At 47.1% G+C, this 22,725-nt stretch overlaps 1 protein-coding gene and 1 long non-coding RNA gene across 2 annotated transcripts in view; one reads left to right on the plus strand and one right to left on the minus strand.

The window, feature by feature from the left end:
* Nucleotides 1–278: 278 nt before the first annotated feature.
* Nucleotides 279–22,725, plus strand: part of tmem132c (transmembrane protein 132C) — an 815,186-nt gene continuing 792,739 nt past the window's right edge. Inside the window, exon 1 of the mRNA XM_033043184.1 lies at nucleotides 279–884. Coding sequence (XP_032899075.1) covers nucleotides 800–884 — 85 coding nt within the window. The 5' untranslated portion in view covers nucleotides 279–799. The remainder of the gene's footprint in view (nucleotides 885–22,725) is intronic.
* LOC116987288 lies at nucleotides 4,554–11,742 on the minus strand. The gene is made up of 3 exons (XR_004415687.1): nucleotides 11,573–11,742; nucleotides 9,902–9,910; nucleotides 4,554–4,564 (listed from the first exon to the last, which is right to left on the minus strand). It is a non-coding gene; the product is annotated as an uncharacterized LOC116987288 (long non-coding RNA).

Raw genomic sequence — 22,725 nt, forward strand, 5'->3', positions numbered from 1 at the left:
CAAGGACAGATTGAAAATACTGCAATGGAATAAAAAAAATACATACGTAGAGGTAACTGACAAGAAAATACCATCGGATACCGTGGGGATAATTTCAGATTGTAAGCCCACTCTGGCTATTATTTATGTATCTCCTGCTCCTCTGCTAAGCAGGTTTGCAGTTTGTATAATTAATTAAATTTGCGGAATAAATGTATGGGTTTCCATCGGGGATTTTTTTTGCAAGGCTGACAGTCAGGGTTAAGGTTTGCAAAGGGGGGCAGTAGGCGATGGTTTGGTCGGGGATGGGGATGTGGGGGTTCAGGCAGGTCAACGCTGTTGACATCAGACCACCAGCAGTGAGCAACTTGGCAGGGCCGCCCTCGTCCCGCCCCCCCGCCGCCGCCATTGGCCGCTCGGTGGCCAGCGCCGCCTACTGCGGGCCTGCCATTGGCCGGGGCGGCTGCCCGTCACGTGCCGGCCCCGCTACTTCCGCGAAGGCGCTGAGCGAGTGCAGGCTGATTGTGGCGATAAGGGCAGGAGTGAGCGGGCAAACTTGGCCCCGGCATCTCCTCCCACCCTCTCCTCCTCCTCCAACCCTCTCTCCCTTCTTCCTCTTCATCTGGGCATCTTCCTCTCGACTTGGAGTGGCTGTTGTACAAACTTCAGGGACTCACCGCCCCGGGCGCGGACAGCTCTGGAGAGTGCATGGAGTTTTAACAAGGAGGGGGGGAAACTGCAGCTTCTGCAAAGTCTCCCGTTAGCGGGAGGGCGAGCGACTTGTCCCGGTGGGAGCGCCGCAAGGAATTCCTGGGGCAATATGCGGACTTTGGGATTTTCAAAGCTGGCTACATTTCGCCTTTGCATGGCTGAGATTGTGATTTTTGCCGCCTTACTCTGCAAAGGTAAGTTTGAAGTTTAGCAACAACTTGCATGTTTCACTGAAAGAACAATCGTGTGGCTTCAAGGAGGATTGCGGAGCTCGGGCTCAATAGCACGAACTGTTCTGCCAGACGCTGAGATAAATAAGGGCTGCTGCCATGTGATTGAAACTATGTTATTGACAGTGCGGTGTTTGAATGGGCCAGAGATCTGTGTCTCCTCTCCCGCTCCCAGCACCAAGACTTGGCGTTGAATTGAATCCCATCCCAAGGCTGTCACTGGCGGCGCCCCTCTCAGCCCAAGATTGGAGCTGTATCACGCACTACTCCTTCGGCTCCAGCGTGAAGAGGGAACCCCCTGTGTTTGAAGATGCCTCCAAGCCTTGTAGCTGACACCCAGCCGCGGGGGGGAAGCTGAACACTTTATTCATAAAGTACCCGATTGAAACCAGTGAGCGCTTTTCCTAACAGAACTGTCTTTGCATAGAAATGAGGGGCGGGGTAGACCGGCGGATTATGCAGGAGACGTAATTTGGTGCAGAAACGCCAAGGAAGCCTCCCAAATAGTAGCTCTTCCCCTCTTAATAATAGGCCAATATCTCAACTTAAACATGCAGAAAGTTGAACGTTTCAATGCATTGTCTCCAATTCATGTTTGATAAGAAAAAAGTAATTGCCGGCCGTGATGTTGAAAGATTGAAAATAGATTTTTTTTTCAAATCAGTGCGTTGTCTGGGTGACAGAGCTCGATTTGTTTTGCCGACTTTTCGACCGCCGATGCTTGCTCCTCTCTCGGCCATTAAATCGTTGCCAAGTGACGCCCTCGGCAGTGGAAGCCTGTCGCTTTCACCGTTAGGAAGGAGGTGGAGATTGGTTTGGAGTTAACATGAAACATGTTTCAGCGCTGAGCAGTCACCTAACTGGGCAGCGACCGCTCCCCGGGATTCATAGAAACATAGAAAATAGGTGCAGGAGTAGGCCATTCGGCCCTTCGAGCCTGCACCGCCATTCAATATGATCATGGCTGATCATCCAACTCAGTATCCTGTACCTGCCTTCTCTCCATACCCCCTGATCCCTTTAGCCACAAGGGCCACATCTAACTCCCTCTTAAATATAGCCAATGAACTGGCCTCAACTCTTCTGTGGCAGAGAATTCCACAGATTCGCCACTCTCTGTGTAAAACATGTTTTTCTCATCTCAGTCCTAAAAGATTTCCCCTTTATCCTTAAACCGTGACCCCTTGTTCTGGACTTCCCCAACATCGGGAACAATCTTCCTGCATCTAGCCTGTCCAACCCCTTAAGAATTTTGTAAGTTTCTATAAGATCCCCCCTCAATCTTCAAAATTCTAGCGAGTACAAACCGAGTCTATCCAGTCTTTCTTCATATGAAAGTCCTGACATCCCAGGAATCAGTCTGGTGAACCTTCTCTGTACTCCCTCTGGCAAGAATGTCCTTCCTCAGATTAGGAGACCAAAACTGTACGCAATACTCCAGGTGTGGTCTCACCAAGACCCTGCACAACTGCAACGCGACTCAACAACGCGAGTCCCGGGGAGCGGTCGCTGCCTAGACTGCTCAGCGCTGAAACATGTTTCACGTTAGCAGCCCGGTCTGTGCAGGAATTGCACCTAAACCTGCTTACACGGGGCGCTGCCAGACACAAGCCTGGTACATACACACTCTGCATGTATTGTCGGTATTTATAACACACTCGCGAGGGAAAATACCATGAACCTTTCATCTTGGTAGTTCCTCACGATCGTGTGGAGGAAGGAATTGCAGATGCTAGTTTACCCCGAAGATATATAGAGAATGCTGGAGTAACTCAGCGGGACAGGCAGCATCTATGGAGAGAAGGAATGGGTGATGTTTCGGGTCGAGCCCCTTCTTCAGACTTCTCTCCAGAGATGCTGCCTGCCCCGCTGACTTACTCCAGCATTTTGTGTCTATTATGTAGCGAGTTCTGAAATAGCTGTGGAACTACAATAAACAGATCGCCGAATGTTATAGGTAGGAAGGAACTGTAGATGCCGGTTTACATCGAAGATAGACACAAACTACTGGAGTCTATCATCAAGTGTTATATACCCGGGCTAGCCGCGGGTGAACGCTTTTTTTTTAAAGAAAGAGACACCAAACTTTCGATAAACTTTTAAAGTTTGCCCTCGTGATTAGGATTCTGCAAGGCAGCGCAGCTTTCCCCCCAACGATACATTCCTCTTCTCGCCACGGTCTGCCCGAGATCCCTGTAGCTAAAGTCGATACAAGAGAGCAGAAATGGATGGATATAATTAGAACCGCGAGGCTACGAGCCACAGGGGCAGCGTCCCGTTAGATTGCAACATTTCGTGAGCTAGCTCTCTCTCTCTCTTTCACACACACACACTATATATATATCCCTGAAAGGTGCCTGTATCTCCCTCGCTACACCTTCCCATCCGGACCCAACCTCTGCAACATAGTTATCGACATCTCGGTGGTCTGGGGCCAATAAATGTCCATGACCAATTCTCCTTTGTATTCTTTCTCTGGAGATGGAACTACGGGTTCTATCCACCCAGACGTGGATGCCCGAGGCTGTTGTCAGTCACTGAAATGGGGAGCGGTTTCATTGAGCCTGAGAGCCGGCAACCTCCTTCCAGACACACGGCGCCCTCTCCTCCTTCACCTTTCTCCATCTGAGCCCTCGTTCTCCCCAACTGCCCGACCCTTCTCTGTCGACCCCCTCCCCTCTTGCCCATTCACCCTTCTCTAACCCACCCTCGCCTGTTCCACCAACATCCACAAACTGCGACCCCTGGTCCTCATGAGCGGTCTCCTTGAGATTAGAGACCTGGTACAAGATCTCGGTGTACATTAACTAAACAACGGGCGACCTGCTGTTTTATTGTCGAGGTGTTTGCGTCAAGCCCCGGTCCGCTCGGTGGCTGATCCTTGGACATTTGATTCCCTCTCCAAGACCCCGAAAGTCTCGCCCTCTCTGACTCGACATCAGCCCTCCAAAGACGGGAGCAAATCTGAACTCGTTCTCTGAAATGCAGCATCATTCCTACAGTTCAAAGGCGGGCGGATACGGCCCGGGTGAACTTGACATTTCATTCGCAATCGGGCAGCCAAGTCATAAGGTCATAAATTCTCGGAGCAGAATTGGGCCATTCGGCCCATCGAGTCCACTCCCGACACCCTTCCTAATCAAGAATATCTGGTCGAATGCTCGAAGGTGTTAATGACTCGCGTCTTTAACTTCATCAATTTGCCCCTTGTGTTCCTCGAATGTTCTGATAAATGAATACAAAGTGTTTCTTTGGAAAATGCTTTTATATTTTTTGCTTAAACGTCTGTAGGTTGTATGGTTTAGGGCTGCATTCTTGAGATACCCGCCTGCTGTCCAGTAAACGTGATCGTATCATTTCATGGATTTACATTGAGACATTATTTTGCTTTCCCTTCTGGGATAAATAAAGTTCTATCGAATAGCTGAGTATGATAATGATCTGAAGTTAGAAGATGAGGGGGGACCTCTTCGAATAGTGAAAGGCCTGGATAGGGTGGGTGTGCAGAGGATGTTTCCATTAGTGGGAGAGTCGAGGACCAGAGGCCATTTAGTAAAGGAAAGGGGGTACCTTTAGAAAGGAGATGAGGAGGAATTTCTTTAGTCAGAGGGTGGTGAATCTGTGGAATTCATTGCCACAGAAGACTGTGGAGGCCAAGTCGATTAGTATATTTTAGGCAGAGGTTGACAGATTCTTGATTAGTATGGGTGTCAGATGTTATGGGGAGAAGGCAGGAGAATGGGGCTGTAAGGGAAAGATAGATCAGCCATGATTGAATGGTGGAGTAGACTTGATGGGCTGAATGGCCTAATTCTGCTCCTATACCTTATGAACACATCCTACATTGAGCTGCATCAGATTATAGACCATGGTTATGAAAATGAAAACAAGTAATATAAAAGTTAAGAACTGAACGCTACTATTTGGAAAATACTCATTGATCATTAAAAGAACCTCTTTGAAGTTGGTGTCCAATTGGTGATTGAAATAAGCAGCACTACACTTAAAAGGATATCACCAGGTTTTGGATGGATTCTTCCCCCCTTTTAACAATGCAATGTGGCTTACATACCAGTCGGATTGAGTCTCTGCTAAAGTTATTACTGTTTGAGGACACACAATTTATTGTGTTGCTTTTAATTTAAAGCACTATGCAGTCGATGTTGCTGAGGTGGGCTGATTTGCTGCATTTAAATGTTTTCTTTTAGCAGGCTATGTGAGATAGCGTGCGGATTCTCTGCTTCATGTTATTTGGTGTTCATTGTAATCGGGTCCTGCTGCGGGTATATTTTACCTTGCACGCTGCTTCATCAGCTCCCTGTTGCAATGTTTATCGAGGGTGAATAATCCTGATAGCAATGCATGTTGACGCTGATCATTTTGAAGAAATATTGTTCTGTTCATTCTCGTGGAAGATTTCAATTCTGAGCGCTGGTCACTGTTGTCACTTACGGTGCAGTGTCTAAAGTGTAAAATGAAACAGCAATTCACTTTTTCTTGATAATGCAGACTTGCTCCTGCCTTGTGAGCACATTCTGTCCATGCAATAGTTTATTCAATTTTCTTTTGCAGTCAGAGATGTTTGAGGAAAATAGAAGCAGAAGTGGGCCAGTTATTTGAGAATATAACCACAGTTTAGTTTATTATTGTCATATGTGCCAAGGTACAGTGAAAAGCTTTTGTTGTGTGCTATCCAGTCAGTAGAAAGGCAATGCTTGATTACAATTGAGCCATTTACTGCAGTGTAGATATATCAAATCAAATCAAATCAAGAGAGTTTATTGTCATGTGTCCCAGTTAGGACAATGAAATTCTTGCAATGAAATTCTATGATAAGGGAATAACATTTAGTGCAAGGTAAAGCCAGCAAATTCCAATCAGGGATAGTCTGAGGTCACTAAAATGGTCGACAGTGGTTCAGCACTGCTCTCTGGTTGTGGTAGTTTGATAACAGCTGGGAAGAAACTGTCCCTAATTCTGGAGGTGTACGATTCATACGTCTTTGACTTTCGGTGCCTGCTATCTCTGAAGTCCATTTTACGTGCTTGATTACTATACCTCTACAACCAAATTATTGTTACTTTAATGCTGTGTGCATGTTGGCATTAGGTTGTGAGTTGCAGTTGTTCACTGCATTTAGCTTGGGACCAGGGTAATGCCAACAGTCTAATGTAAAACTAGGTGCCCTGATTAAAAGCATAGTGGTGCAGTTCTCTAATGCCCTCCACCACTCAGCTCCAATGTCCTTGCATAACCTGAAAAATTGTGCACTCTTTGCCCTTTCTCTCCTCCTGTTGTTTTCCTGCTGAAGGTTGCAAATGGGACATAGAAGACTAATTTAGTCCTGCAAAAGATAAATTGTTCTTTGCAACTCCAGTCGGCCCGCAATGTTATTCATGCTACACAGATTGTGGGAATTAAAATGACTCCTTGGGATAAGTATAGGAAGGAACTGCAGATGTTGGTTTACACTGAAGATAGACACAAAGTACTGGAGTATTCTCAGCGGGACAGGCAGCATCTCTGGAGAGGAGGAATGGGTGACGTTTCCGGTCGAGACCCTTCTTCTGAAAGAATGGGTGACATTTCGGGTTAAGACCCTTCTTCAGGGTCTCGAAGAAGGGTCTCGACCTGAAACGTCACTGATTTCTTCTCTCCAGCGATGCTGCCTGTCCTGCTGTGTTACTCCAGCATTTTGTGTCTATCTTGGGTTTAAACCAGCATTTGCAGTTCTTTCCTTCACATTTCGTCTGCTTCTAACTTAAAGTAGTTTACAACCTAGCGGTATGTCCTCCAGGGATGCTGCCCGACTCACTGAATTAATCCAGCACTTTGTGTTCTATGCAAGATTCCAACGTCTGCAGTTACTTGTGTCCATGTATAATCTTAGGGGTTAATTTGCTTACATCATTTGGGCCACTTTTGGACACCTTTTTAATGAGCCTGCTTACATTATAGCCCATGATCCTTGGAGTTTTCGATGTAATATACACCCCTTCACATCTTTCAAAAACAAAATGAGTTCACAAATATTTATTATTATATTTCACTGCACGTAAAACTGTTAGGCTATGTTTTCCGTTGACTGATGTTAAAAATATTTGATGTCATTGGGCATCAAACCAGCTCTAACGGGCCATTCCTGTGAGTTTGATACTTCATGGGGATGTCCACTACTTGACCGAACCCCTTTACGAACCTACACCACAGAACACTTTAACATTTACTGTAAAATAAGTCAATATTTCTTGCACGATGCTGTTGGTTTAGAAGCTCCCGCAACACACCGCCGCTATGTATCAAATCAAAAATGACTTTCTTCCAGGTGGGCACACTTAACAAATGCTATGTTTAAGATCGCAGCAGGGACAGGCGTTTATGTTGTCAATGAATAATGAATATCAGACATTGTATGGCTGTGGAGAAGGTGGGGAAAGATGAGCCAGCACTGTATGGGAGGTGCACTGCTCACAGTAAGAGTGTGTATGTGTGTTTCTGCTGTGGTGGATATTGCTACAAAGGAAAATGGGAAATGAAATGGTGGCGCCCGAGGCTTGGACTGTCCATAGAGTCTGTGATCGAGGTTTGCTCTCTGATCCACAAAAGACTAACAAGCACAATCAATTGCTATGTTTGACCAGTGGCAGTAAAGCCTCCTGTGCCCCTGAACTTTAATGCTACCAAGACGTAGCGGACAATTTATTTTCAGAAGGAACTTTAAAATGCAGCAACATTGAACAAATCTCTCAGTACGTACATTGATCTTTTGATGTGGTGTGACAGACCCCAAATGGTTTCTTAATGTGGCCTTGATGTTTATCGTGCTTTTTGGAGAAAGCAATATCACTAAGGTTTATACTTGCAAACATGCATCAAGTACCATGTGCTGAAGGAGGTCTCTGGTTAATAAGATGATCATATGTCCCATCGCAAATAGTTCCTCCATAAGCCTTCTTGTTGTTACATGTTTATCTCAAATAAACGAGCAAAGTTTGATCATCGGTTCTTTTGTAAAACCAACAAGCCACATTGGATGCATGGAATTACAGATGCCGTCACAAAAAAAGACACAAAGTGCTAGAGTAACTCAGCAGGTCTGGCAGCATCCCTGGAGAACGTGGATGAATAGCGTTTAGAGGCGGGACACTTCAGAGGGGGGGGGGGGTGGGAGGGAGGGGGAAGGGGGAGAGATGTAAGCTGGAAGAGAGGAGGGGCAGGACAAAGCCTGGCAGGTAGTTGGTTGATACATGTGATGGGAGGTTTCGTTGGACAATGACCAGAGATGGAAAGACAAATGGTGTGAGACATAAGGATTGAAAAGTTATGAATTGTGAAGCTAGAGGAAGGAATGTAGGGGGGGTGGCGGGTGACGGGGAAATTGGTGTAAGTCCAGGTGGGGCACGGGGGGTGGGGGGGGGGGGGGGGGGGGAGTGGAGTTAGCAACTGGGACCAGGTTTGACCTGGTGGGTGTGGTGAAGAGGAGTAGCAGTGGGAGCTCAATCCATGTGCTCCGTTTCATTGATGAGGATGTCTATAAACTTCTTGCACTTGTTCCTGGGAATTGGAGAGATGGAGAAAGTAGATTTTAAAATGCAGTTTTTATTCTAGGAGCCGAATGAGGCCATTTGGCCGATCAAGTCTACTCCGCCATTCAATCATGGCTGATTTATCTTTTCCTCTCAACTGCATTCTCCTGCCTTCTCCGCGTAGCCCCCGACACCCGTACTAATCAAGAATCCTTCAATCTCCGCCTTAAAAATATCCATTGACTTCAATTCCGGAGCCGTTTGTGGCAAAGAATTCCACTGATTCACTACCCTCTGACTAAAGAAATCCACATTGGGAAGGTAGACACACAAAGCTGGAATAACTCAGCGGGACAGGCAGCATCTCTGTAGAGAAGGAATGGGTGACGTTTTGGGTCGAGACCCTTCTTCAGACTTGTTACTTACTCTCACCTCTCCCCTCCTGAACGTACAGCCCTCCGCTCACTCTGCAGCAACCCCGACGTGATAATCAAACCCGCCGACAAGGGAGGCGCCGTGGTGGTCTTGCGCGCTGACCTCTATCGGGCCGAGGTTAGGCGACAGGAAGATTTTGGGCTAAACCAGTTATCATGGTTCTATTGAACTCTGTATCCACTGGACTTAAGGATGTGGGGATGATGGTTTAACAGTTATATTGGATAGTGTAGTGGTTTGCGCAGGGGTTAAAGTATCAATGGTGATGCTGGGGGTAGGTTGGGCAGATCAGTAGCGGGATAAACATCACGGGGAACAGAGGACCAAGGTTGAACCATAGAAACATAGAAATTAGGTGCAGGAGTAGGCCATTCGGCCCTTCGAGCCTGCACCGCCATTCAATATGATCATGGCTGATCATCCAACTCAGTATCCCGTACCTGCCTTCTCTCCATACCCTCTGATCCCCTTAGCCACAAGGGCCACATCTAACTCCCTCTTAAATATAGCCAATGAACTGGCCTCAACTACCCTCTGTGGCAGAGAGTTCCAGAGATTCACCACTCTCTGTGTGAAAAAAGTTCTTCTCATCTCGGTTTTAAAGGATTTCCCCCTTATCCTTAAGCTGTGACCCCTTGTCCTGGACTTCCCCAACATCGGGAGCAATCTTCCTGCATCTAGCCTGTCCAACCCCTTAAGAATTTTGTAAGTTTCTATAAGATACACTCTCAATCTCCTAAATTCTAGAGAGTATAAACCAAGTCTATCCATTCTTTCTTCATAAGACAGTCCTGACATCCCAGGAATCAGTCTGGTGAACCTTCTCTGCACTCCCTCTATGGCAATAATGTCCTTCCTCAGATTAGGAGACCAAAACTGTACGCAATACTCCAGGTGTGGTCTCACCAAGACCCTGTACAACTGCAGTAGTACCTCCCTGCTCCTATACTCAAATCCTTTTGCTATGAAAGCTAACATACCATTCGCTTTCTTCACTGCCTGCTGCACCTGCATGCCTACTTTCAATGACTGGTGTACCATGACACCCAGGTCTCGCTGCATCTCCCCTTTTCCTAGTCGGTTGAAGACTGTTTGGTTTGAAAATTAGAAGTGGGGTGCAGTATTCATTTGTCTCTGTGGCTGACTTCCTTTGTGCCATCTCTGTGCGCTATCGGGTCAAGCTGCAAATAGTTGTGGTAATTTAGTTCAGTTTATTTTAGAGATGCAGCATGGAAACGTGCCCTTCGGCCCGTCGAGTCTGTGCCGGCCAGCGATCACCCATACACCAGTTCTATTTCTCACACTGGGAACAATTTACAGAATTGTCTGGTGCAGGAAGGAACTGCAGGTGCTGGTTTACACCAAAGATAGACACACAAGTAACTCAGTGGGATGGGCAGCAACTCTGGATAGAAGGAATGGGTGATGTTTTGGGTCGAGACCCTTCTTCAGACTGGGAGGCGGGGACAGGGAAACAACAGATATGGAAGAGTAAGGTGTGAACTTGTATGCCTTTGGAGTGTGGGAGAAAACCGGATCACCCAGAGAAAACCCACGCAGTCACAGGGAGAACGTACAAACTCTAGACAGACAGCACCCGAGGTGAAGATCGAACCTGGGTCTCTGGCGCTGTGAGGCAGCAACTCTACCGCTGAGCCAGTTGTGCCAGCTGTACCAGAACAGCTCTGGGATGTTTGTGCTGAACTACAAAGTAGCTAATGTTTATGAGTTATAGGAAGCAAATTAGGCCATTTGTCTCTTCAAATCTACTCCACCATCAATCATGGCTCATCTATCTTTTCCTTGCAACCCCATTCTCCTGTCTTCCCCCCCCCCCCCCCCATAACCCCTGACACCTTTATTAAGCAAGAATCTGTCAAACTCCGCCTTCAAAATATCCATTGACATGGCCTCCAGAGCTGTTTTGTGGCAATGAATTCCACAGATTCACCACCCTCTGACTAAAGAAATTCTCCCTCGTCTCTTTCTAATGGTACGTCCTTTTATTCTGAGGCTGTGGCCTCTGGTCCTAGAATCTGCTACTAGTGGGAACATCCTCTCCACATCCACTCTTTCACTATTCGGTAAATTTGGTAGCTGTTGGAATAATTGGCTAAGTTCATGATCTCCTTAGTTTAGGCTGTGGAAGAATGGGGGCCAGGTAGTGGGTTGAGGTGCTTGTTAATTGGCACGTAGGAAAGAGTATATGGGATTATTATTAGAACCAGTATGAACTCGATGGGCCAAGTGGCCTCTTCTAAGTTTCTACATGCGAGGGAAGTGAAGTGGGATCTATGCACATCAGATTCTGGGGGGAATGAGACTAGGTGCATGCATCAGGCCAATGTGTGCCCCAGCAATGGTGATGTCAGTTGGAAACACTGCTGGCTGGCACTGAATGGTTCTCATTTTCTCAGCCGTGGGTGTTGTGTGATTCACCCTCCGCTTCCTTCTCATCATCATCATCATGCCTCAGTGTCGGTGACTTGTTGCAGGTCTGGGTGCTGACATTTGGAGCTCTGGAGAGTGGCGCTCTTCACATAGCGGTGGTGTGACTGTGTTTGTCATCGTGGTGTGAAGGGAACAGATGGGACAATGCGAATAAGCAGGTACGCACACGTTAGGTTAGCGCATGGCCATGACGTGTGGAAATGTACATCATGGCATTGGGTATGACACAGCACTGTGTACACATCCATAGAAATGGGGGGACTACGTATAAACACTGCAGTAATTTCTACATGGTGACACCAACATGTATTAAAAATGGCCATTATTAAAATCTGGCAATGTGCACTTTAACCACATATGATTTTTTTTCTATTACAAATTTCAAATTGTGGAGTACAGAGGCAAATAAATAAATGATGGATCTTTGTCCCAAACATTATGGAGGGGACTGTAGATCATTCCTCTCTCTACTGCTCTCATTTGTCCGCTCTCATCAAATTGGCACAGTTCACGAGAAAGGTGAGTTGTTTTCCAGCTTGGGGTGCACCATCTGTTGTATTCAACAACGTCCACATTCAACCCGAACAGAAGACAAAGGCATGGGGATTAAAACGGAATCATCCTTTTCATGTGCCTGTGTGTGTGTGTGTGTGTATGTCAGTGTGTGTGTGTGTGTGTGTGTCAGTGTGTGTGTGTTTGTAGTCGTATTTGCCTTACAGGAAAAATGTAAAGAAACATATTATTGTGCGTCTGTGCCTGTATGTGAGTGCCTGTGAATTACAGGAAGAATTTGAAGAAAGACATTATAGCAGGTGTGTGTCTGTATGTATCTCCGTCTCTAGATAACGTCATTTATTTAATCCTGCAACCCTCACCAGCATTAATCAGGCAGAACATGATCTGAAACCTAAGCTTTTATATTTCGCAGGGTCCGTCTCGGTAGTTTTCCGCATCCTCTACAACTCTATAATAGCCGAGGTGCAAAGTTGAAAGGGGATGTGTGGGACCAGATTTTTTATTACCCTGGATGGTTGATGCATGGACTGTGTTGCCAGGGGTGGTGATGGAAGCTGCTACTATAGAGGCTGTTAGATACATGGGTAGGTTGGACAGATCTGGCTGGATAAACATCATGGGGAACAGAGGATCAAGGGTGACTGAGTGGATTGAAAACACACTTAGAAGTGATGTGCAGTATTCATTTGTCCCTGTGGCTGACTTCCTTTGTGCCTTCTCGACACACTATAGGGTAAAGCTGCAAATGGCTGTGGTCATTTAGTTCCGTTTATTTTAGAGATAACAGGCCCTTCGGCCCACTGAGTCGGTGCCAACCATTGGTCACCCATATGCTGGCACTATCCCACACACTAAGGACAGTTCACAGAAGCCAAATAACCTACAAACTTGCACGTCTTTGAGATGTGTGAGGAAACAGGAGCACCCGGAGAAAACCCACGCAGGCCACGGGGAGAACGTGCAAACTCTACACAGTCATCTGTTAGATATGCACATGTGCGTATGCAAGGAATGCAGCGCTGCCAACTCTCACGCATTGAGCGTGAGACTCGCGCATGTCACCACCACCCCGACTCAGTGCCGTGACATCACTATAACGTGACGTCATCAGTTGTCGCCGATAGGGTTGTTGCTTGTCGTATCTTGTCGGGGGTGGACGTAAGCTGACCGGTTGTCGCCTGTGTGGTAGTAGGTTGTCGTAGGTGCGGTTGTAGGTGGACGTCCCAATTCGCGAGGAACTGTGTCGCCGGTCGACGTAGCTTGTCGTAGACATTGCCGTAGGGAGGGTCCAGATTTCTCACTCTCAACTCTCACCCAATGTTGGCAGCCCCGGGAATGAAGGATGTGAATCACATGAAGGCAGAGGAGGTTAGTTTAACCTGACATTATGGGTATGTAGTGAATGGAGGAATATGGATTATCTTAGTTTATGTTTGGCGCATACATTATGGGCCAAATGGCTCATTCCTGTGCTATACTGTTCAACGTACCAACATCTGAAATTAAGTGGTTTATCTGCTGTACAGGAAGAATTTAACGAAATATATTACGGTAGATGAGGCAACATCTATTTTACCTGCAAACATTTTCTATTTTATCAGATTACCCACCATTTGAGCATTGAACTCGTGTGAATTGATGGCTGTTTTTCGTTCTTTGTTCCTTCAATCTTGTCAGAAATCATTCATCTCCTTTCCACTTCTAGAATCATACAGCACAGAAACTGGCCCAGCTTGTCCATGCCTCCATCCATGCCCCATCTAAGCTAATCAATCCTATTTGCCTGCATTTGGCCCGTATCCCCCTCAACCTTTCCTATCCATGTCTACCTGCCTACATATATTTTGGATATTACTGTTGTATCTGCCTCTACAGAGTCCCTTGGCAGCTGCTTCCATATCCGCACCCTCTATCATGGAGCAATTAGCCCGCGTGGCTGTTCATTCTTCCTCCTCTTGCCTTAAGCCTATGCCCTTTAGTTCTGGAAAATCGTGCCCTGTGAAAAAGACTGCAAACTTTTATTATATCTATGCCGTTCACGATTTTATACTTCTATAAGGTCACCCCCCTGCCTCTTAACTGCCCTGTGGGGGAAAAAAGGTGCCAGCCTCTTCTTATTGCTCAAGCCCTCAAGTCTATGTGGGCACAGGGTGGCACGTTGGCACAGTGGTAGAGTTGCTGCCTTGCAGCGCCAGAGACCCGAGTTTGATCCTAACAACGGGTGCTGTCTGTACGGATTTATATGTTCTCCCCGTGACTGCGTGGGTTTTCTCCGGGTGCTCTGCTTTCGACCCACACTCCCAATTCATACAGGTTTGTAGGTTAATTGGCTTCGGTAAAATTGTAAATTGTCCCTAGTGTGTAGGACAGTGCCAGTGTATGGCATGATCGCTAGTCGCTGAGGACTCGGTGGGCCGAAGGGCCTGGTTCTGTGTATATCCCTAAAGTCTAAAGGGTTATAAAGCATTTGCCAACTCCTTTCTTTGTGCCCCACCTCTGACTTCACACCCATTCCCAACCAAACATAGAATTCCTTCCATAACTTAGATCTAACCATTGACAGCACCACCACATAACGACAACACACCTTTATCTCCTTATCTCACACTTTGTCTCGTGCCTTTGTCCAATCATCCATTAATCAAAGCCCCTCCTTTGCCTGTACCCACCTATCACTTGCCAGACTATGTCCCGCCACCACTTCTCTTCAGGCTTTCTCCCCTCCACCTCAATCAGTCTGAAGTAGAGTCCCAACCTGAAACGCCACCTATCAATGTTCTCCACGATGCTGCTGAATCCGCCAGCACTTTGTCTTTAATTCCTTTCTCTCTCTGACATTCTTCTGCTGGTGTCGTGGAGGATCTTGTCTAATTAAAACAATTAGCGATTGTATTAAAACAACAGGCTGAAGACCGGCACAAAGTGCTGGAGTACCTCAGCAGGTCAGGCAGCCTCTCTGGAGAGAAAGGATGGGTGACGTTTCGGGTCAAGACCCTTCTTCAGACTGAAAGTGTGGGAGTGGTGAAGATCTGGAGGCGAGAATAGACTCGGATCAATAAGGGCCTGCCTAAAAAATATCACTTCAGTTGAATGTTTTTGAGTGTTCAATTCCTGCTGATATTAATACCATCCTCATTTTTTGCGTTGTGCCTTTATTTAATCCCTCTCGGGGACAAACTTACTGAACTGGTACCACCGATGCACAGTATGGTTCTTTTCAAATTGCTATCTATATTACTAAAACTCTGTTCTGGACCGGTTTCGGCGATCTGTGCTGCGATTTCCGAGAGAACGCCGCCACCTACGGCCGTCATTTTTGGCCACCTCGCTCAGAGCCCCCCTCCGCCGTATGTGTGCCGAGGATTTTTCCCGTCGATGAAATATGACAGTGATATTAATGTTTTTACTAAATTCCCCATTCTCTCTGCTGCCCCCGCTGGAGGCAGGGGAAGGGACTATAAAACCAGGAAGTGGTGTGCCTCAATTAGTCTCTGCAAGCTGGAGCTCTGTCAATTAGTCTCTGTCACTGAGCTCTGAATGACACTGAACAAATGTCTAAAGCACTGTGAGTACCCTTAATTTGGTTTGAAAATGAAAATATAGTTAGTTAGTACTAATATAGTATAGTATAGTATATCCATCCCTATCCCTCACTCTTTCTCTCTCTCTCCCCCTCTCCTCTCTCCCCCCCTCTCCTCTCTCCCCCTCTCCTCTCTCCCCCCTCTCCTCTCTCCCCTCCTCTCCTCTCCCCCCTCCCCTCCCCCCTCCTCTCCCCCCTCCTCCCCCCCTCCTCTCCACCCCTCTCCTCTCCCCCCCTCTCCTCTTCCCCCCCTCTCCTCGCACCCCCTCTCCTCTCCCCCTCTCCTCTCCACCCCTCTTCTCGCCCCCCTCTCCTCATCACCCCCTCTCCTCTCCCCCCCTCTCCTCTCCCCCCTCTCCTCTCTCCCCCCCTCCTCTCCACCCCTCTCCTCTCCCCCCCTCTCCTCTCCCCCCCCCCTCCTCTCCCCCCCCTCTCCTCTCTCCCCCCTCCTCTCCCCCCCTCTCCTCTCCCCCCCTCTCCTCTCCCCCCCTCTCCTCTCCCCCCCTCTCCTCTCCCCCCCTCTCCTCTCCCCCCCTACTCGCTCCCCCTCTCCTCTCTCTCCTCTCTCTCCCCCGCTCCTCTCTCTCCCTCTCCTCCCCCCCCCTCTCCCCCTCCCCCTCCTCTCCCCCCTCTCCCCCCCTCTCCTCTCCCCCCCTCTCCTCTCCCCCCTCTCCTCTCCCCCTCTCCTCTCCCCTCCCCCCCTCCTCCTCTCCCCCCTCCCCCCTCCCTCTCCTCCCCCCCTCCCTCTCCTCCCCCCCTCCCTCTCCTCTCCCCCTCCCTCTCCTCTCCCCCCCCTCTTCTCTCCCCCCCTCCCCCCCCCTCTCTCTATCCCCTCTTTTTCCTCCCATCTATCCCCTCCCCCACCGTCCCTCCCCTAAACCCCCCTCCCCTCCACACACCCCTACCCCGTTCCCTCCCTCCCACTCCCTGCTCCCCACCTCCCCTCATCTCACCCCCCTCAGCACACCCTCTCTCTCCCCCCTTTCCCCTCTCTCTCTCCCCACCATCCCCTCCCCCACCCTTCCTCCCTCCCCTAAACCCCCTCCCCTCCACACCCCCTACCCTCTTCCCTCCACCCTCCCCTCTCCCTCCCCCTCCCTGCTCCCCTCCTCTCCCCCTCACCCCCCTCTCAGCACCCCCTCTCTCTCCCCCTCACTCTCGCCCTCTCTCTCTCCTGCCCTCCTCCCCCACCTTTCCCCCCTCACCCACCCTCCCTCTTACCCTCCTCTCCACCCCCCTATCCCTCTTGCCCCTCTCTCTGTGTCTCTGTCTCTCTCTCTCTGTCTCTGCCCCTTCTCTCTCTGCCCTCACTCTCTACCCCCGCTCGCCCCCCCTCCCCCTCTCTAGATGTGACTGCAAGTTGGGGGCTATGCGTCAGTAGATAGGGTGGTTATGGGGTAAAAGGAGCATATTAATATAATATTAAGGGGGGTAATTAGCGTGAGTGCGGGGGGGGGGGGGGGATAGTTATTGTGTGACTCTGCATGCCGCCTCCCCCCACCCACAACCGCACGTTGGGGGAACAGACCCAACGGGTCTGCACTTGGTCTAGTTTCATCTAAAATTGATCTGAAGAAAAAGGTAAGGATATTTTTGGAAGAGTATAACCTGTCCTTCAAAGTGAATTATTGTCAAGTGAATAATTATTTTGGCAAAAGGACTTCACTCAACTGGCCTCGAGCAGATAATCGCTTTGGAAATGCACATGAAGCATCTCCGAAAGTATACATCCGCACTTGATTTATTTTATTCTTGAGTGTGTTAAACATGGCATACTTAGAAATGTGTTTATATATAAAATATCTCTTGTTTTATTTCACTCTCAGGGCAAATGATGTACTCTATGTTAAGCTCAACAGGCTAACTGAGGTGGTCAAAGTGGTTAGACTTCAGTTTGCTTGGCCTGCGCTGAATACACAATGAATGAGCCGCAGAGAATGGAACAAAGAATCTCACTGTGCCTTAGTCTTCAGCTGTACATGTGGTTATTTGAGCAAACATTACAAGCTCAACGCAAATATGCAGTGAAGTGCATTGCATGTAAAGGGTGATAAACTCGTAAATGCTCACACGCCAACTGAGCCAAATCAACCAGTTGTGGACGCAGCCCAGACCACCGCACAAACCGACCTCCCTTCCATTGACTCCATTTATACCTCGCACTGCCTCGGCAAGGCCGCCAGCATAACCAAGGACGGGTCACACCCTGGCCACTCCGTCTTCTTCCCCCCCACTCCCCCCCTCCCCCCCTCCCATCAGGCAAGTATAGAAGTGTGAAAACGCACACCTCCAGATTCGAGGCCAGTTTCTTCCCAGCTGTTATCAAGCATCTGAATTATCCTACCACAACTAGAGTGCTGTCCAGAACTCCTATCTACCTCATTCGTGACCCTCAGACTACCCTTGATCGACTTCACTGGCTTTACCTTGCGCTTAACATTATTCCATTATCATGTATCTTTTCACTGTGGGCGGCTGGATTGTAATCATGCTTTGTCTTGCCACTGACTGGTTAGCGCGCCACAAAAGCTTTTCACTGTCCCTTGGTACACGTGACAATAAACAAAACAATTCAACACTCACTAAGATTCGAGTAGATACGGCGATGGCGAAATCCTATTTTATTTGATGTGCCTCCACAACTGATGTCATCACACATGAGGGACGTTATCAATGATTCGATTCAACATTACTTTATTGTCACATGTAACTAGGTACAGTGAAATTCTTCGCTTTTGCATGCAATCCAGTAAAATCGTACAGCAGACCTCATCTGGGCAGCACACACAGAGTCGCCGCCTTTCTGGTGCTGACAAAGTATCAAAAAGTTCATTGAAGTGTCTTATCTCGGAGCAACGAAGCAAGCCGGCTGTTGCATGTGGCCGTTGAAGTAATTGTTGAAATGATTATCTGTTTGGTGCTTTGGATGTATCAAGAGCTTATGGATGTGATATTACAGCCAGTAGCCATGGATTGTACATTGTACCATCAGCTGGACAGGGCCCTGGTGAGACCACACCCAGAGTATTGTGTGCAATTTTGGTCTCCTAATTTGAGGAAGGACATTATTGCTATTGAGGGAGTGCAGCATAGGTTCACCAAGTTAATTCCCGGGATGGCGGGAATATGATGAAATAATGGGTCGATTGGGCTTATATTCACTGAAATTTAGAAGGATGAGAGGGGATCTCATTGAAACATATAACATTCTTAGTGGATTGGACAGGGTAGATGCAGGGAAAATGTTCCCGATGTTGGGGGAGCCCAGAACCAGGGGTCATAGTTTAAGAATAAGTAGTAGGACATTGAGGACAGAGATGAGGAAAAACTTTTTCACCCAGAGAGTTTTGAATCTGTGGAATTCTCTGCCACAGAAAGCAATGGAGGCCAATTCACTGGATGTTTTACGAGAGAGTTAGATTTAGCTCTTGAAGGAATCAAGGGATGTGGGGGGGGGGGGGGGAAGCTGGAAAGGGGTACTGATTTTGGATGATCAGCATTGATCATATTGAATGGTGGGTACACAAAATTGCTGGGGAAACTCAGCGGGTGCAGCAGCATCTATGGAGCTGCTGCACCCGCTGAGTTTCCCCAGCAATTTTGTGTACCTTCGATATTCCAGCATCTGCAGTTCCCTTTTGAACATATTGAATGGTGGTGCTGGCTTGAAGGGCCGAATGGCTAACTCCTGCATCTATTTTCTATGTTTCCATTAAAAATAATGTGACTTGACTGTCATTATCAATCTCTTTTCATTCTAGCCGTACTCATATTATATTTATGCAGATAATGTTGATAAGGCATAGTAGCAGAATTCAGCCATTCGGTCCATCGAGTCTCCTCTGCCATTCTATCATGGCTAATCTATCTTTCCCTCTCGACCCCATTCTCCTGCCGTCTCCCCATAACCCCTGATACCTTTACGAGTCAAGAATCTGTTAATCTCTGCCTTAAAAATACCCAATGACTTGACCTCCACAGACGGCTGTGGCAATTAGTTCCATAGATTCAACACCCTCTGACCAATGAAATCTCCTCATCTCCTTTCTAATGGTGCATCCTTTTGTATGTCCAATGTGCTACATTGTCAGAGATTCTGGTTTTAGAGTCATACAGCGTGAAAATCGGCCCAATCTATTCCTCTCATAATTTTGTACACCTCTAATAAGATCACCCATCCTCCTCCTGCGCTCCAAGGAAAATTACAGAGGCCAATTAAACTGCAAACATGCCATCCTTGGGATGCGGAAGGAAACCTGAGCACCCGGTGGAAACCCACGCGGTCTCAGGGAGAACGTGCAAATTCCACACAGATGGCATCTGAGGTCAGGATCAAAGCCAGATTTTGGTTGCTGTGAGGCAACAGCTCTACCACTGTGCCGCCCATGTTTGTAAACCCATTTTCCAAGCCAGTATATTACAACCTTCCACAATCCCATGTGCTTTAATTTTGCAAACTGACCAAGTATGTGGCACTTTCTGAAGTCCTTCTAAAAATTAAAAAAAACACATCACAACTGCCAGTTCTCGCTTGTCTAATCTACCAGAAGGTTTGTTAAGCATGATTTCCCAATAATAAATCCATGATTGTTTTGTCCAATCATATTGATATTTTCAAAGTGTTCTGTTATCACATCCTTTATAATAGATCTTCATAAAAAGTATCTTTACAACACTTGAAATGTATTACTGTTAAGGGACACCAGAGAGAAAAGAAAACAGGTATTTCTACATTGTTCAGTGTTACTTTCATGATTCTATTGCCGGGGCATTTCAAGATGCAACATAGCAAATTATCGTGAAAAGTTTGTCACAAAGGGAGAAGAGGTCCACGTTGTAGTGGTGGGTAGACACGAAGTGCTGGAGTAACTCAGCGGGTCAGACAGCGTCTCTGGGGGTATGGAATAGGTGGTGTTTTGGGTCGGAACTCTTCTTCAGAGTGTAAGTAGACGGGGAGGGGAGCGGTTAAATAAACTGGAGGAGAGAAAAGGCCACAACAAATTGGGGCCACAATTCTGTGCAATTTCTTGCGGTCTTGGATGGAGCTGTCCCCAAACGAAGCTGTGATGCATTTCGATGAAATGCTTTCTAAGGTGCATCTGTAGAAGTTGGTGAGAATTGTTAGGGACATGCCAAACGTCCTTAGCCTTCATAAAAGTAGAGACATTGGTGTGCTTTCCTGATCATTACTTCAAAATGGCTAGTCCAGGCAACTTATAACCATATAACCATATAACAATTACAGCACGGAAACAGGCCATCTCGGCCTTACAAGTCCGTGCCGAACAACTTTTTTCCCTTAGTCCCACCTGCCTGCACTCATACCATAACCCTCCATTCCCTTCTCATCCATATGCCTATCCAATTTATTTTTAAATTATACCAACGAACCTGCCGCCACCACTTCCACTGGAAGCTCATTCCACACCGCTACCACTCTCTGAGTAAAGAAGTTCCCCCTCATGTTACCCCTAAACTTCTGTCCCTTAATTCTGAAGTCATGTCCTCTTGTTTGAATCTTCCCTATTCTCAAAGGGAAAAGCTTGATCACATCAACTCTGTCTATCCCTCTCATCATTTTAAAGACCTCTATCAAGTCCCCCCTTAACCTTCTGCGCTCCAGAGAATAAAGACCTAACTTATTCAACCTATCTCTGTAACATAGTTGTTGAAACCCAGGCAACATTCTAGTAAATCTCCTCTGTACTCTCTCTATTTTGTTGACATCCTTCCTATAATTGGGCGACCAAAATTGTACACCATACTCCAGATTTGGTCTCACCAATGCCTTGTACAATTTTAACATTACATCCCAGCTTCTATACTCAATGCTCTGATTTATAAAGGCTAGCATACCAAAAGCTTTCTTTACCACCCTATCTATATGAGATTCCACCTTCAAGGAACTATGCACGGTTATTCCCAGATCCCTCTGTTCAACTGTATTCTTCAATTCCCTACCATTTATCATGTACGTCCTATTTTGATTTGTCCTGCCAAGGTGTAACACCTCACATTTATCAGCATTAAACTCCATCTGCCATCTTTCAGCCCATTTTTCCAAATGGCCTAAATCACTCTGTAGACTTTGGAAATCCTCTTCATTATCCACAACACCCCCTATCTTGGTATCATCTGCATACTTACTAATCCAATTTACCACCCCTTCATCCAGATCATTGATGTACATGACAAACAACAAAGGACCCAACACAGATCCCTGAGGCACCCCACTAGTCACCTGCCTCCAATCCGACAAACAGCCATCCACCATTACCCTCTGGCTTCTCCCATTCAGCCACTGTTGAATCCATCTTGCTATTCCTGCATTTATACCCAACAGTTTAACCTTCTTAACCAACCTTCCATGAGGAACCTTGTCAAAGGCCTTACTAAAGTCCATATAGACAACATCCACTGCTTTACCCTCGTCAATTTCCCTAGTAACCTCTTCAAAAAATTCAAGAAGATTAGTCAAACATGACCTTCCAGAACTTGCTGGTGATATTTATTCCTAGGAACCTGAAGCTTTCAACCATCTCTATACGTCAGTGCCATCAATGTATATACACAGGGGTACTTAAGTCAATAGCGATCTCCTTTGTCTTGCTGATGTTGAGGGAATCGTTTGTGTCTTGGCACCAGGTTACAACGTTCTCGATCTCCTTCCTGTTCTCCATTATTTGATATACGGGTGCTATCTGTTTGGAGTTTGCATGTTCTCCCTATGACCTTGTGGGTTTCCTCCAGGGGCTCTGGTTTCTGCCCACACCACCACCTTCTTCTTTTTGAGTTCATCTTGATGTCATCGTCCGTCCTGAAAAGGTTGCAAGCTTCCAACCACGTTACAATAGATGATGGTGGGAGCAGAATTAGCTCAGGACACTTCCAGTTTCCAGCCCCGCGACGTGGACGCTTCTGCTAAGGGCCCCCAGACCCCCAAAATGTGCAGATTTGTAGTTTAATTGGCCTCTATAAAGTGCCCTGGTGTGTAGGGAGTGGATGGGAAAGTGGAATAACATAGAACTCATGGGGACAGATGATCAATGGTCAGACGATACGATGCTGGAAAAACCAGGCAGCATCTCTGGAGGGAAGGAATACATGATGTTCCAGGTTGAGACCCTTCTTCAGATTGAGAGTCAGGGGAAAGTGAAAGTAGTCTGATCAATGGTCGGCATGGGCTGAAGGGCCTGTTTCCATGCTGTATCATTAAACTAATCTAAACTAGAATAGTTTTAGTAAAACAAACTAAAATGTTGAAGAGGCTTTTAGATGGGCATTGGGATATGCAAGG

Source organism: Amblyraja radiata, chromosome 25 (assembly GCF_010909765.2).
Source record: "Amblyraja radiata isolate CabotCenter1 chromosome 25, sAmbRad1.1.pri, whole genome shotgun sequence".
Classification (NCBI taxonomy): Eukaryota; Metazoa; Chordata; class Chondrichthyes; order Rajiformes; family Rajidae; genus Amblyraja; species Amblyraja radiata.